A 17,233-nucleotide genomic window follows, 5' to 3' on the forward strand; every position below is an offset into this window, starting at 1 on the left:
TACAAACCTAAGAGGTCAAGCCCTCAGCTGGTACAAAAGAATTGCAAAGTTTTTGTTGGGGAACCAGGTTCGGAATCGTACAATTGGAAAAACTTCACGTCTGTATTATCAAAAGCATTTCCAGTTGTTTACTCTCTCGCTGCGCATCCCGCGATTTCCACGGGCAACGTAAAAGTAGCAAAATTTGCGCAACCCGCGATTTCCACGGGGATGAATTTTTGCCGTTTATTTAACTGTGCAACCTGTTCTTTCCTCTTTCAAGGTTTCCTTTCGGCTTCTCTGTGATGTTTAATTGTTTATTGAGATGTTGACTAACAGATGTCGTTAGTTGTCCACATTTCTGCCAAATATACAAGAATACGTAATATAGCATTTTGCGCACGCTTTTCAGAGCTCAGAGATGTCTGGCAGGAAGTGTTTCGCGAGTGTAGTTCACTCGCGAAGTTCTGACTCCAATTTCAAGTATACTGAAGATAGTTATAGCGAAACTGATGAGAATTTCTCGGATTCCTCTAAAGATAGTGATAAATCTGAAAATTCAGTTTCTATTGAAAACGTTCGACAGTAGTGCAAAATTGATATGCAAAATATTACATTATGCAAGTATTTTCATTAGGATATATGTTTTACCTTTGTATTTTATAAAATAAATCATAATTTAAGCAATATTAATTTTATGTTAACTCTAAAATATATGTAGATTTGAAATATGTAATAAAAATATATGCAATTTTTTAACCTATTTTGATTTAAAAAAAAAAAAAAAAAAAAAAGGTACCCAGCGAGAGGGTTAAAGACCGTGCGAAGTTAGAGTCGGAATTGTTTAGTAAATATCAAAGCAATTTCGATGAGTTGACGGAGTTCATTCTAAGAAAAATCGAAGTATTTAATTGTACCGGAAGAGGCCCGATAGTGAACTTATCAAGGTGATTCTGCCGCGTCTACTACCGTCAGCTCAAGATTTCCCCGAAGTCTGTAAAACCCACAAGCATTAGAAAACCTCTTTCAGCTTGCGGTGAAGTTCCAAAGCAGAAGAAACTCGGAGAGCCGTCGCCATCGAGATACACCTATAATCTATCTCAATGGTGACGGGAGAGCGCGCGTGCGAACCAGTTTGGCCAACATTCAAGGTTTACTCCTCAGAAGAAACCGCAAATTCAGCAGAGTGAGTATCGGCAGACGGGAAAAGGTGGAAAGTCCACTAACAAAAGCGCGGATAAATCTAAGGGTTTTGGATACAAAAGTCAGCGAAACGAGGGGGCGGAAAATCAAAATTTAAACGAACAGCGGTGATCGGGAAGGAAGCACGGTCACCGAGTGGGAAGAAAAGTCCCTCAGAAATTCGTCTGAACTCAGTGGTGGTGCAAAATCTAGCCATGCCAAAGATACATATATTATTCAATATAATGTATCAACCAGTGCCCTCCTGGACACCGGAGCTCAGTGTTCATTTCTTTCACAAGATTTCTTTAAGAAAAATTTTCGCCGTTATAGGTTGTTTAAAACCACAGGACAAAGAGTAATTGCCGCCCAAAGCAAGCAATGCGTAAGGTTGGGGAAACTCGCACTGCATTACAAATTATAAACGAAGTGTTAAAAATTAATTTTTCAGTGGTAAAAAATTTGCTAACTTCTGTAATAGTGGGGGTCGATTTCTTACGCGCAGCTGGCGCGAATCTTAATTTTCAGATTTCTATGTTACAAGTGCACATGGACCCCGTGAAAGAAGAGGAAGGGTCTATGCCTGAGCTAAGCCTTAACCACCTGAAGCCCGAAGAGAAAGAAAAGATTGAAAAGTTGGTAAGAAAATTTAATTCTTTGCTTAACGAAAAACCTGGCATCTGCCAGGTAGTGACTCATGCTATTGATACAGGCAACGCCCCTCCAGTCCGGTCGAAACCTTATCGGTATGATAGGGTCAAAGAACAGATTCTGGAACATCATATAAAAAGGTAAAGGTAAAAGTATGGGGGACACCAGCAATGTACTATAGGTCAGCTGGTAATGCCTTCCCATACTAACTCTTTGAAAAAAAAGGGGAGGAATTGCAAGTTTCATAAGAATTTGCATAGACTGAAGCTTTCCAAAAGGTATAGAGTTTGCCTATTATGGTACATTGTGCAATCCCACAGTACGCCCCGCATCCAATATTTATTAAAAATAATGATGTAGGGCATAAGTAGATTACAAAATAGTCGGAATACAATTTGAGATTCACAAGATAAATTGAATATCTGATTTGGTGCAACAAAAATAGGAGATAAACATAATTAATAAACAGATAAACATAATAAGATAATTATAATTAGTACCGCAACACAATGTTAAAATGAATTGTAATAATAATGCTAAAGAGGTGGGTGTCCAAATATTATTGCAGTTTATAAAGTTCACGAGCTGAGACATTTTGTCCATAATCACAGCATGTAAAACTTCACTAAGTTTAAACAGTATGTAGACTTACACTTGACAGAGATCTAGGCCGTAGGAAGAGAGTCGTTGCATAAATTTCTGAAACTTTGGATACTGATGTTTATCTTTAATTGAAAACCTTTGGAATGCCAGGAGGTCAGTTGTTGGGGATTTTATGTGAATATCCTCAGTTAAGGGGCATGAGAAAGTGTAATGATCAGGAGTTCCCTGTTCCCCACATATACAGATATCAGAATTTGCCAAATTTCTTGCGTAGAAATATGTGGGGAAGGGTCCATGTCCTGTTATAAAGTAATTTAGTGAAGTATTCGAGTACAGAGATGTGAAACTTACATTGGGGATCAAGTTATATGTGCGTCTTTCCTGTGGAGCATTGTTCCACAAATGTTGCCAAGATTTTGAAGCAAGAAGTTGTTTTAGTTGGTACTTGAAATTTGAGCAAGGCCACGGAATGATGATTTCAGTACCATCTTGATTAATAGCTGCTTCTTTGGCTAGTTAATCTGCCTGATCATTACCAAAATAAAAAACTAAGTTAGAAAATATAATCGTTGTTGCCAAGCACTAGTCCATACGCAAGTCCGGTGGTCCTTTTCAGAAAGAAAATGGGCTACCGCCCGAGCACCCGGACACGTACAGGTTTGCAGTTGATTACCGCAAACTTAATAGTATAACGAAGTATCCCCTACCAAAAATTTGTAGGGATTATATTTATTTTAACTAACATTTATTTTAAGGTTAAGTTATCTTTCCTGTCAAGCCTTTACTTTCCCCTAGAATTGCCAATGCTAGAGTATGTAAATTGTAGTAGAGCGCGCAGTATATTCAAATTTAGCGGAAGTAAGTTGCGTTTAAATAGAAGGGAAACGAGATTGTAGGTGTGCTTCTTGAATCGCGAACGTAAATGTTGCTAGGTAGAATTTAAGAAACGCGCGTGTCGGCCTGTGTGCCTATCTCGGCAGATTTTCCTGGATCTTTCAACTGCTTAATCAGTAAGCTCGCTGAATCTCAGCGGTAATGTTAGAACGCGGTTAGGTTAGTTTAAGATCTCAGAGCCTCGTGGATAGTGATCTCGCTATTTATTCATCCAGTCATTATTTTTCATTTCTACATTCTGTTTCAGTTAAACCGCCGGGTTGGCGTAGTTTGTGAGCGTCAAGTGGACGCAGCTCTTATTTTAAAAGTTGAATAAAAAGGGCTTTAAACCCTTCTTACGTGTCTGTGTAAATTCACACTTAGTAACAGTCACTACCACAGTTGCTGACAAGGTGGGGCCTCTCGATATTACATTGGCGCCCGAACATCTTACGAACTCAGATGGCCGATAATTGGATGGAAGCTCCTGTACAACTCCAACAGCAAGAAATGGCCAACCATTTAGAAGGGTTTGGATATTTGGTCCAAACTATGAGAACATCCATCAAGCCAATCGTCAATTTTGACGGAAAAAATTCGGTGGCGATATCCTTAGAAGGCCTCGAAAATCATTTTCAGTTATATCCTGTGCCCGAAAGGCAAAAATTTGCCATTGCCACGTCTGCACTAAGAGGACAGGCCTCACTATTGTGGAAGAGTATAGGGAAATTTTTATTAGGAAAATTCGGAGGCCAAGCATATACCTTTGAAAATTTTAAAGCATCATTATTAAAGGCCTTCCCCATAGTGAAAGACCGAGCAAAGCTAGAAGCCGAACTTTATAGTTTTTATCAACGTAATATTGAAGATTTGACGGATTTTATTCTGCGAAAAGTTAAGCTGACAAACATGCTGTATGGAAAGAAACCCGACACTGAGATAATTGAAATAATTTTACCAAGATTACTACCTGCTGTCCAAGATTACTTGAAAATCCGAAATCCAAGCACCTTGCAGGAACGCTTCGAGTTGGCGGTCAAGTTCCAAAACCGACGAATAGCGGAAGAATCTAGAGGGGCATCGTATTCTCAAAGTTCCCGAAGACAATTCTCAAATCAACCGGCCGGTAACACAAATCGCTCTTATGGGGGAAAGAGCTATCAAGCCAACTCATCGAAGCACGAAGGTCAAGGCGCAACATTTGTAGAGTGAGTGAGTGCACCGCTATGATGGCTTCCGACCACGGACATGAACCAAACGGAATTATATACCGTCACGGCGGGGAAGACTCCAGAGAATATGCAACCGCCTTCGCCGGGTATCGAACCACGGACCTCTGGAATACCGGCCCAGCGTGCTACCGTTACACCACGAAGGCACGCTAGGGAAGTAGGAGAAATACCTTATAAATTGATTAAATTATCAGAAAAATTCGTTCTACTAAGTTTATGACAACCTTAGACATAACGTCTGGCTATTTTCAAATCGCCGTAAAACCCGAGGATGTTGAAAAGACTGCGTTTGTTACAAAGTCAGGCGTCTATGCCTTCTTAAGAATGCCGTTTAGTTTAAATGGAGCGCCGGCTACTTTTCAAAAAGCAATGGCTATAATTTTAAGGCCAGTTTTGGGTAAAAATACAATCATTTATCTCGATGATATAATAATCACCAGCGAAACGATAGACAAACATATAAAATACTTGGAAGAAGTTATTGCCTTGCTTAATGAGGCCAGTTTCAAAATAAATGCAAGAAAATGCAAGTTCGCTGCCAAGGAGTTGTGGTACCTTGGGTACAAGATTTCGAATAAGGGCATCGAGACCGATAATTCCAAAATATTAGCGATTAAAAGTTACCTTCCCCCAAACACGGCTAAGAAATTGTTTTCATTTTCGGGCTTATGTTCCTATTACAGCATGTTTATAAAAGATATCGCGAAAATTGTGGAGCCTCTTTTAGTTCTGGAAAGAAAGAAAACTAGATTTTCTTGGACAGCCGAGGGGTGCACCTCTTTTGAACAACTAAAAAATACCCTAATTAATGCCCCAGTCCTCAAATTCCCAGAAGGCGAACAAGATCTAGAGATTGCTGATGCATCCGATTACGCAATCGGAGCTGTGCTTTCCCAGAAAGGGCAACCGATAGCTTTCTTCTCGAAAACTCTGAATTCTAGCCAATGGAACTATTCGGCTACAGAGCGAGAGACACTGGCTGTTTAATTAGCGGTTCAGAAATTTCGCGTCTACTTCGGAAGTTCTCCGATAACAATACACTCGGACCATGCGGCAGTCGGTCGCTTATATTCGGGAGAAAATTTATCGCCTCGCCTGCTACGGTGGACATTAAAACTACAATAATTTAATTAAATTATAAAACACATGCAAGGTAAAGAAAATTTAGTTACCGATGCTCTTTCAAGAATAAAAATCGATGAGGGGAATACAGTTAAGTGTGCTATGCTCACTTCAAAAGTTATTGAGTCCCGTGAATCCATAGTTGAAGAATTAAGAAAGGATCCGGAATTTAAAGGCATTTACGCATATCTCGAAGACCCCGAAAATTTCGAACATAAAAGTTAAAAGACTATAAGTATGAATGGGCCAGCCATAAATTGAAAGTTTTATTAAACCTTTCAAAATGAATTTGAAAAGGAGTATAGCACTGAATGTATATGTTTTGGTAATTGCGGCTTGCATATTTTGAACAATGCTTTTCGTAAAGGAGCATCCATTACAAGCCGGGATATATCTTCAATTTTAGGAGCACTGTACCACCTATTCAAAGATTCTTCAGCACGTCGAGAAGATTTTTTAACAGCGAGTGGGCATAAGACTGCCATTGAAATTCTATAACCATAGGTGGCTAAGAGAATGTACCAGTATGTTCGCATGCTTTTGAAGTTTGAGAAGATATAAAAAGTTATGTTAAACTAATTGAGGATGGAAAATATGCAAAAAAAAAAAGTTTTCAAATCATACAAAATAATAAGATATGCAGTTAAAGACAAATTAATGCCTGTATTTTTTTTTTTTTTTTTCCCATTTGTGTGGCTGAATTGGTCAAAACCTTTTTGGAACTGTTCCGAAGTGAGGAACCTTTTTTTTTTTTTTTTTTTTTTTTTTACACAAATTAGTAAAGCAACTTTTGCAGCATTTCAAAGTTATAAAAGAAGAGTACATGCTAGAAAATCAGTTCATCACTGAAAGATTTGTGTAACTTTGATTTTTCTGAGAAAGGTATTGTTAATGAAATAAGCAAAATTAGTTTAAGATTTAGGGTTGAAAAGTTCTTGCAAGAACTATACGCTAAAAAAGAAATCAGGGATGAAGATTGCTTTTCTTTTAAACGTGAATCACAAATTCAAAATGCTGTTTCTGTGAACCCAAAGCATACGATGGTAAACAGCTCAAAAGCATACGAGAAAATGAAAAGTATATTGATGCATCTCCCCCAAAAAGGTCACATTGCAGAAGAAGAATACAATAACATTCTTTTAAAATATTCTGATTTGATCGAAAACATTGTCCAGCCATACCTTACAGAGTTTAAAACCTACGATGTGAAAAAAATGAAATTAGATGCTTTTTTGCGCACATTCATTAATGAAAAATACTTTAAGTTATGGGAAACATTTAAAGCTATCTTTAATCTTTCCCATGGGCAAGCCTCTGTTGAATGGGATTTAGTATCAATAAAACTATAAAAACAGAAAATCTGAGGGAAAAAATTTATACATTGCCCAGCATGTTGTTTTTGATTATTTGAAACATGCTGGTGGGATTCACAATGTATCAATTATGAAAAGAGATGAGAGCGGCAACTTCATCAGCTCATTCACAGCATCGGTTATGTTTGGAACAGCAGGGAAAAAAAATTATTCAAGATTTAAAAAAAAAAAAAAAAAAAAAAAAAAAAACAGAATCAACAGATGAATTGATTTCTCTTAAAGGAAAGGAAACAATCTTAAGTTAAAAGTGCAGGATAAATAAAGCAAATGAACTTGTTGAAAAAGCTGAAATTACAGACTTTAATCTTTTAAATAAATCTAATGAAATATTAAAAACTATTTGTGAAAAACAAACTGTGTTAAGAGAACTGGATTCAGGCATTAATGAAGAGAGACGAAAGAAAAATTAAAAATAAAAATATCATTATTCAATAATAAGCTAAAATCTTTTTTCTTGTTTCTTTTTTTATGCTGTAAAGTACTTTGTATGAATATAATAAATTTGGTTTATTACTGTTTATTTTCTCTATTTTTAACTGAAATTTCATCATTAAATCTTGTAATGTAGTTTAGTCTTGCATAGTTTCCATCCCTCATTGTAAACTATTTCTGTAATTTAAAATTGTTATTTAAAACTAAAAAATAGTTGTAATTGTTTTCCATGGTTCAGTAATGCTCATTCTCTCTTAATAAGTACTGAATTCCTCATATTTTATATTACAAATTAAGTCTCATTTTTCTTTTAGATTATGCAGTTGTGTACATATGTAATTAAACCAGTGATTGTTTTTTTTTTTTTTTTTTTTTTTTTTTTTTTCCCCTTAAATTATGCTTGAAAGGTGCTTATAGGTGCTTATTTTTTTGTAAAAGCCTTTGTTATGTTGAAACTGATCCTGAATTTTTATAGTATATTACATTTCTAGTTTAGATTTTTTTTAAATGGGTTTTTTATATAATTATTGATGTGAAAATCTGTGGTTATTTATTAGTCTTAAAATTTGAATTTTCCTACCATGCATTCTCATATTTATGCTTTATTGCATCATTATTTTCTGTGATTTAATTATTTTCATTTTATTTCTTTGATTTTATAAAACTGAATTTAAGGAAGCATTTTTTAATCTTTATAAAAATTATTTAAATCTATTTAATTCTTTGCCTTTCTTTTAAATTAAATTTAAAATGTCTTTTTTTCTCTTTTAAGTTTATTCTGAATGATGTTGCTCATTACAAGACTGCCAACACTAAAAGTATGATATTTTTTCATTTGTTAGTAAATCAAATTTGAAAGTGTAATAATTTAATGTTTATATTGTATTTGTATATTCTTTGTATTTTGATCTCCTAAATTATGATTTAGATTTATTGACTGATTTTTAAAGTCAATCATAGTTTCAGAAAAAGTACCTAGCTCTATATTTTGTAAATTTATTATTTTTCCTTGTTGAAAAATGTATTTTATAGAGAAGGTAGTTATGTTCTTTAAGAAATTATGTAAATGTAATATTATATTTTCAAAGCCTATAATTAATCTTCTGAATGTACAGCTGCAATGGCAGCTGAAAAATCTTAAATTCATTAAATAAAGCCTCGTAAAATCTTTAAAGTTTTATGCACATAAAGAAAAGGCAAATAGCGCTGTTTATAACTTAAAATATTGCTAATGAAGCTCCCAAAAGTGAAAACAGGCTCTTCATTTATGATTGAAAAGTGTTGTAAATCAGAAACTCTGCAAACAAAACTTGCAAATGCAGATGTACAAGTTCTAAGAAGTGAGTAGGCTGTAAAAGCTGTCTATAAATAGTTTTTTTTTAGTAAGTACATAATGAGGATTGAGCTAAGTTATAAAATTCAAATTTTAACAGTGGTATTGAGATGTATCTTGAGAAGTGCAGATCTCAATCCTATGAGATATTGCCCAAATCTCAGTCAGTAACTTTGAAACATTGTGAGTTTGAATGATGTTTCATTGTGCATTCTCAAATTAATGCTAAAAATCACCAAATTATAAAGTATAGTTGATTTCTTGTTCTTTTAGAGCTATTTACGTTTGTACTCTTTCCCCCCCTCTTCATTTTAGTCATGACACGACAACATGCAGATGTACAAAACAAAAACAACTGCATAAATTTATAATATCATTTTAACACATGTATGAAACTATTTCAATTTGCTAAATTTGTTAATGAAGGGATTGAACTTTTCTTTGTTAAATCAAATGCAAGACATCAGAATCAAATCAAATTTATTTAAGTATCATTAAAGTATTTCATATAAATTCTTAAGTTTCTCATCAGAAAGTACATGTTAAAAATAAGGCATCTTAAATTACCGAAGACTCAGCTTCACTGATAGGTTCAGTATAGATATTTAAAATTGGAAAAGTGCAACTTATGGTATTTTAAAGCCATAAGCAGAAACTTTATAAGATGTTTCTCCCACCTTCTTAGCATGCCTTCGTGGTGTAGTGGTCAGCATACTTGACGCGTATTCGAGAGGTCCGTGGATCGAGTCCCGGCGAGGGCATTGCTCATTTTTCATCTCTCCTGCTTCGAAATAACTCAATATCCCTGCAACTTGATTAAAAAAATAAGTAAACAGACTGTTTTGCTCATATACAGTATGAAATGTTAAGCACAATTGCTAAAATCACTAATCTGAATCATAGCATTAATGTATTCACCATTTCAAAGTTTGAGATAAGAACTTATATTTGCCATATCTGGATGGAATTTAAGAATTATGAAAAATAACAATGAAAGACTAATGTATGCTGAGAAAACAGTAAAAAATTTAACCTTCACTTTAAATGAAATTAGTCCGAGTCCAAACAAGTCTAACATGAAAATGAGATTCATGATAATAACTTACTATAATCTGGGTTATATGATGTTTCTTGGTGAACAGAATGGGATATTTTTTGTCTTGTACGATGTTGGCTTGTCTTAACCTTCCTCCAATGCATATAAATCCATTCTTATCGATAAAAGTATTCAAAGAAATTATTTTCTCATTTGAGTTGCTTCTCCTGCAGAAGAATTCATTCAAAAACTCATCCTTTTAAATTATTCTAATGCACTTCCAGCCTGTTGCAGTTCTTCGGTTGCAATATAACCTTTAATCCTTGTTGCAGTAGATATAGCTGAATTATTGGCAAAAAAATATGCCATGTGATTATTCTTTTAAGTTTCAAGAATAATACCTCATTAAGGACTGGAATTAGGGAAGTGATTTTTCGAATTGAATAAGAAATACTTTTACGTCGTTCTTTGAAACACTGTTCTGAAATGTCAAGTTGATTGAGAATTTAATATTATTTTGACTGAGCCACTGAGGTACTGTCCACCAAAAATCATAAATAGAGAGTTCTCGACCTTTTGATGTGTTTTGTGTGTTTGGATATGCATCACCAGGGTTCTCTTTTTCTCTTATGTGATTTCAAAGCTATGATGATTGAATTTCCGAAACGCGATTGATAAAATTTTTCAGTTGTGGATTCTGATTGTATCCATGACAAAACAATCATTCCATGCAAAAATATCATCAACATAAATTTGTAAAGAATTCTGCACAACTTGAGCCCAATGCCCTAATAAAAAGGCAGAGCAGAGTTTTAAACGAGGAATAGAAATTACTTTCAGGGCAGCTACCCAAGGCTTTATGTTAATAGCTGCACCAAAACTGAAGAACTATTTGAAAACTTTAAATAAATCACTGTGATGTAAGCTTTCTCTGATGTTTCACAGAAGCATTGACGTTCATCACTTGTAGCTTTGGGCAAAGGTATAATTGTAGTTAATGCATTTGATATTTGTAACATCTTCACAATAGGTTTTTCATCTTTGATTGCTTTTTTCTGGTAAGGGATCATCCCACGAAACTTGTAATTTCCGTATATTTTGAAGCAAAATTATTGCAGCAACTATGAAAGGTTTTAATGAACTAAGTGGATGGAAGATTTTCAAAATAGAAGACAAAATCATTCTTTAGTAGAATGCTCACTGGGCTCAAGATTTTCAAAGTCACAAGTAAACTCGTCTTGCAATGGGTACCACTCCAAACTTAAGAATTTTATTGATTTCCATTCAGCATTTTACATGAAGAATGTTCTGATCTTTCAATGCCGTTTCTAAAATCAAGCAATTATTTGCACACCATTTATGCAACTGGAAACCACCCTTTTGTAAAAGTTCAGTCAGTTATGAAATTAACTCTACTGTGTCTGAATCAAATAAACCGTCGATCAGTATAACAAATGTGCAATATGATTGATCTCTGCTGGCTATTGATTCAGCCTCTTTGTCAATTGCTAGTTGTCTGAGTATGTGAATAGCCAAGTATGAAGCTAAAGTGGTGCCATACATAACTGTGCACAACTTGTAAGTTTTAATGGGGCTCAATATATCATCTTTCCATGATATTTTTGGTAATTGCGATCTTCATCATGAACTTGAATTTGATACATTTTCAGTTAGTCAGTCATAGCTAAATATCCCAGGCGTATTTTTGGCACAAGCAATCGAGAAAGATACATAGTTTTATAGTAAGACTTTAATCTTTTAGCATGTGGTGATGAGGTATATAAAAATACTCATTTATTTTATATAGATTATCATCAGGTAATTCTTCCATGTCTCCAAGTGATAAATATTCAGACATAAAGTCTTCATGTTGTTGATATATTTCAGGATTTTTCTTTAGTTAAAGGTTTCGATGTGGAAATTTGTTCAAGATCCCAAAATGATTTCACTAACTCCTCAGTACTTGCATTTAGCAAACTGACTGAAACTTGCTCGTGGTTTGAGGATTCATAATTTGTAGTTCTAGCAGTTACTCCTCCCAACTTAGAACAAAAATTGCAGATAGAAGGTTTTTGTCTCTTTGAATTACTTCTCCATTGTTCAAAGTAAAAGGCACTTTAACTCCTAGGAAAATATCAATTTATCTCAATTCATGAAAATCAGGATCTGCTAAAGTTAAATCTTGGAAACATTCATATAAATTCAAAGGTAATGTTACAATTCAAAGGTAATAAACCTTTAATTGGAATATTTCCTTTAATTTTACCTATTATGTAGGTGAACATAGAAACTCTGTAGCTAGTACTTGAAGGAGGTGTTGAACAAGTCGATTTCTCCAGTATTGAAAGCACTTAAATATGAATTGAAGCGGGTTGAAAGTTCCTAAATAAGAATTGAAACGGGTTGAAAGTTCCTAAACATGAAAGTAATAGCTTTGAATTCTTTATTCTCAGTTTTAATTGATAGTAGTTTTCCAATGACTGAAAGATATTTCACTACCTGAGTTTAGCAAACATCTTCAATTTATGAATTAATTTTTTGAGTTTTTAACTTTAACTAAAAGCCGTACACGAAAGTACATGACTGTGTTTACCATTAGCATGAGCACCAAAATAGTTATTTTTGCAGTTGTTTACACACAGTTGAAAAAGCCTTACTCAATTTTTTTTCCCAATTTTGGAACAAAGACTTATGCTTCCGATAAAGGGAAATTAGATGCATTTTTTTGGTTAGAAATTATTTTCTAAGTGAAAAATTCTATGATGATATTTAAATCAATGTTCACAAGCATTTGCACTCTTTTACATTTTACATTATATAAGCAATTAAAACAAAGTCAATTACTCACATTACATTACATAAGCAATTAAAACAAAGTCAACTAGTCGAAGCAAAATCTATTCGTTTTTCCACTGATAAATTAGAAAAATTAGAACACTTGTGTAAAAAATTATCTTCTTTACAGAATAATAAGTAATGAGAGAAGCAATCTTATTATTCACTGGTTTATCTGGTTTGTGCATTTTAAAAATTAAAGGTTTATTGTTCTAAAATGTTCTAGCATAATTCTTCAAAAATTCCATCAAGTCTTTCAACTTTATATTTCTCTTTTTTTTAGTTGACACTCCCACCATAACTTTGGCAAAACATTATATGCAACAAAGTGAGACTAAAATTATCTGTCTTTTGAATTGCCAGAATGGCATTAACTTCACTGCAAAATCTCCAGACATTTTTACTTACTTGGCATAAAATAAAATCATATAATACAACAAGATGGCTAATCAAATAACTTGGCAGGTTGGCACAATATTACTAACTCTTTCATGAAAGAAATGACATGTGAGGTTGCTATAAATTGTTATATCATCCCAACAGCTCTGCAGTTTTTCAAATTGGAACATGTTTTCTTCTAATTATTTTGTTATTGTTGATACAGAGTGACTTTAATTGAAGTGGAGGGTTAAATATAATCTTTTCTACTCACGCTGCATAATTACTGCATGTGTTGTAGCATAATTTTTATTTCAGGGCATTGCTAAGAATGAAGAACCCAAAAGTTCATTTTTATTATATTATGCTTTTTTATTTTAAAAATGGGCTAGTCAAACAGCGTGTAAAATTTGTGCTTTGCTGTTTTTGATGACGTGCTTTTAAAGTGGTTTGAGAAGTGGAAATTTCAGCTTCAAATATAATGCCCACTCTGGATGATCATCCTCTGTAAACAAAGACCAGTTAAACGAAGCTGTCATTGAAAATCTAAGCTGTATAACTCAGGAACTATCAGGCAGAATAAAATTTCTGAAAAGTACAGTTCATGATCATGATATTTAATAGAAGACTGGGTATGTAAGCTGCTATGATGCGAACCCATACTTCAGCACAGGAAAATGTGCTTGCTTGGGTTTTGACATGTGATTCTTTAAAATATTAATTGCTAAAAGAAATAAACAAGCTTCTTTTTTGAAATGGTTCATTACTGGATATGAGAAGTGAATACTGTAAAGAAACAACAAGGAAAACATGTTATAAGGAAAAGATCTTAGAGTAAGTCAAAAGAACTTCCTTTTATAATGTTGAGAGATTACTGCATCCCAAAAAAGTAAATTTTTATGTATGGTGAAACTACAAAAGAATTGTATATCTATGAATTATTCTCACCAAATCAAACAATTAACTCTAAAAAGTGCCATTCCCAAATCGTAGCTTTAAAATCAGAAATCGAAGCAAAGTGACCAGAACTGACCAATCTTCGAGGTGTTGTTTTCCATCCAATTCTTGGTTTCATATTTTGATGAATATCTTCCAAAAACTTACTAAATGTGGCTGAGATGTTTTGTTTAAAGTCAATCAGACAGGCAATGTCGCCTTCCATATTTACTAGACCTTGTCGTCTGAGATTTTCATCTCTTCAAATGACTTCAAAATTTTCTGAATGGTCAGGAGTTCACTTCTTTGGAGACTATGACACAGCACGTTGATAACTTTGTTACAAATAACCTAATGACCTTAAAAAAAAAAAAAAAAAAAAAAAAAAAAAAAAAAATTTCCTGTTGCCTGAGAGATGGTAAAATGCTGTGAAATAAAATAATGATTAATTTTCTTTAATTGATTAATTTGATTAATTTTTTTTCTTTTTCAATTAAGTTTCTTTTGTTTTTTACTGATTTGTATCCATCATCAAAAAACTGCAGAACTTTTCATATGATCCAATATTTCAGTTTAGTTTGTAATAGGGACACTTTACAACAATCGTAGTGTAAGTGGCTTATTGGAGATAGAAAAAATCATACCTCTAATGATGTATTATAAGCATGATTATCTCATTGGTTACCTTTACTTTATGTGGTTGTAGTATCTCAAATTTTCTAAACTACATAATTACTCTATATTTATTACATGTTATTTACAATTCAAGTTACAAAAGCATTCATCACTTAATATGACTCGTCTTTCCTATGTTCACATCCTTGTTTGCATGCTGTATAATTTCTTTGTTCTTTCTCATTTAAATTCACTACAGTCATAGGTGGCAGGGATAGAGCAGTTAGAGTCACTGCAAAGGTAGAAGACAAGCAATGTTCTTACACTGTGAAATTATCAGAGTGTGAGCTTGTCTGGGCATATTAAACAAATACTTTCATTTGTCCGAATAATTAATTAATAGTCTGTTATGCAATATATTTTTAAATGCATGCTATTAATGATGTAAAAACGTAAGTCTTTCTCTAAATATAAAATGTCATATGAAGTAATTTTTGTTTTTTAAATCTGTTGTAGATTTCCTAGTCAAAATTTCACATAATTTTTTATGCGTTCATGGATTATTCAACTTCAACATAAGCATATGCAAAAACATATACAAACATTTTAAAACAATATATATATATATATATATTGTAGGGAAGAAATTTATGTCCTTTTCGTAAACCAATATTTTTTCAGAATTTTTATAATGCTTCAAAGTGAACTTTATTATTTTAAGTACACACATACTTTAGGGGAAAAAACTGTGTCCTGTCAAAATAAGATATTGCCACCTTACATGCATAAGATATGTGGCTGAAGTGACCTTCATGATATACATTGTGATTAGTTTAACTAAATTTTTGAGCAGGGAAGTTTGGCATCGGCTTTCCAAGAACGAACAGGCAGATGATCAAGTGAAATGAAACTTGTAAATGTTGAAAATATTTTTTCTATTACATGCTTTGCTGGTAAGTATTTATTTCATATAATTACCAAATTCTAGAGATCCTTATGACAATAATGCAGGAAAATGCGCTGCACTGATAAGCTTTTCTTGTGTTGCCTAAATTCCTTAATAGTGCAGTGGAAGGAAAATGCATACTTCTTTGATAGCATTGTGATGCCTTTGGATAACAACAGCCTGTCCTTTACATGTAGATACTCTGATTTATTTTGCTGAAATGCTTCTAACTCTGCTGTGTTGTGTTATGCTTTTTTATAAATAAATATGAAGTAGACCATTACAAATATTTATGAATCGTAAAGTTTTTTTAATATCTCCAAGAGGCTTTATTGTGCGTAGTTAAGAATGAAATCTTGTACATTACACATTAAAACAGAAACGTGAAACCATGTTGTTACCAATTCATAATACATAAATATTTTTATTTGTATTCAGTGTTATAAAAGTGCATTGCTCATCAGTATCTGGAAGTAAGCATTTCAAAATTATATTATCTGCTTTCACAATAGCATTTTTCATTGAGTGTTACTATGTCATAAATGTGATAGGTAAAACACGTTTCGGATATCTTAATATTATGTTGATTGCAAAATTTCAAATTTTGCTTCTTGTGTGCATTATCATCTGCATACAAAATAAAATTGAGTAGTAGATATTTTTATTTTTTTAATTTTTTCCCAGATGCTAATATACTTTTTAAAATATCGATATCCTTTGCTTTGTACCGTTTGCATCAAAACAGAAATGCAGAAATGAATATAAAATCTCATAAAACTGATATTCTAAAATAAATGAAATTGAAAGTCAAGTTTTAATTTATTCAGTAATAGATTTATTTTATTATGAGTTGGCAAAAATCAATGTTATTTTTTATATAAGAGAAGCCAGATATTTGTGTCATATTTATTTTCTATTTTTAATGGATAACTTTTCTTTGGTTTTTGAGGTATTAGACTGTGATCTGAACATAGGTATTCAGATGGTAAATTTTTGTTTTGGATAAGAAATCTCTTTCATCTATTGAACTGTAATCTGAATGCAAATGTTATATCGCAATTTTGACAGTAGTATTTGAATATACATCTATTCACTTGTAAGTATTCAATACATACTACACAAAAACTGTTGACATAAAAGAAATTGTATCAAAAGGTTCAATATTTTTTTAAGTAGCCTGAGGATTTTTCTGTTGCTTCCAGTTTTAGGGAAGGGTTTTAAATTCATACCATCATTTTTTCCCGACTTCTTCTGCTTTCATTAATGACATTTTGTGCAGTTTTTAAAGCTGAGGAGTGAGAATTAATGGCTGGTTTTTGAAAATTTATTTTTATGGCATGTTCTTTGTTTCGTCTTGTTACAAAATATAAACTGACGTTGAAATTTCATCTTATCACTTTCAGAACTGGATTCGTTGCTTGGTGACACCTTATGTGACATATACGGCAAGTAAAATTCTTTTTATAGCATAATTAAATTTATTTTCTCGTACTTTTAAGGACTATGTTCATATTTTATAACCATTTATTCTACAGACAAAGAAACTCAAATAATGCATAAGTTGCAAAATGCTGTTTTGGAAGTGGAACATATTTTTAATGCTGTTATGGAATATTCTGCGAAATTAGATTGGTAAAGAAATAAAAATATTTTACAGATTCAACTCACTTTCAATATTTTGCTTAGTTAATAACAGTAATAATTATG

The 17,233-nt window shown here is 32.9% G+C and overlaps 1 protein-coding gene across 16 annotated transcripts in view; it reads left to right on the forward strand.

The window, feature by feature from the left end:
- The window catches only part of LOC118194955 (mutS protein homolog 5-like), a 317,359-nt gene that overhangs the window by 147,645 nt on the left and 152,481 nt on the right, over window positions 1–17,233 (forward strand). For 14 of the 16 annotated variants that reach the window (XR_015043107.1, XR_015043108.1, XR_015043110.1 and 11 more), the window contains 4 exons: window positions 1,690–1,800; window positions 8,220–8,265; window positions 16,930–16,971; window positions 17,062–17,158. Coding sequence is in view for 12 of the 16 variants with exons in the window: in XM_085824216.1 (XP_085680342.1) it covers window positions 1,690–1,800; window positions 8,220–8,265; window positions 16,930–16,971; window positions 17,062–17,158 (296 nt within the window). In the remaining 4 variants the exon portion in view is untranslated. The remainder of the gene's footprint in view (window positions 1–1,689; window positions 1,801–8,219; window positions 8,266–16,929; window positions 16,972–17,061; window positions 17,159–17,233) is intronic. The other 2 variants (XM_085824189.1, XM_085824230.1) reach the window with 1 other exon arrangement.

This window comes from Stegodyphus dumicola, chromosome 1, assembly GCF_044657685.1.
Source record: "Stegodyphus dumicola isolate Sdum_Otavi_A_Nest chromosome 1, ASM4465768v1".
Classification (NCBI taxonomy): Eukaryota; Metazoa; Arthropoda; class Arachnida; order Araneae; family Eresidae; genus Stegodyphus; species Stegodyphus dumicola.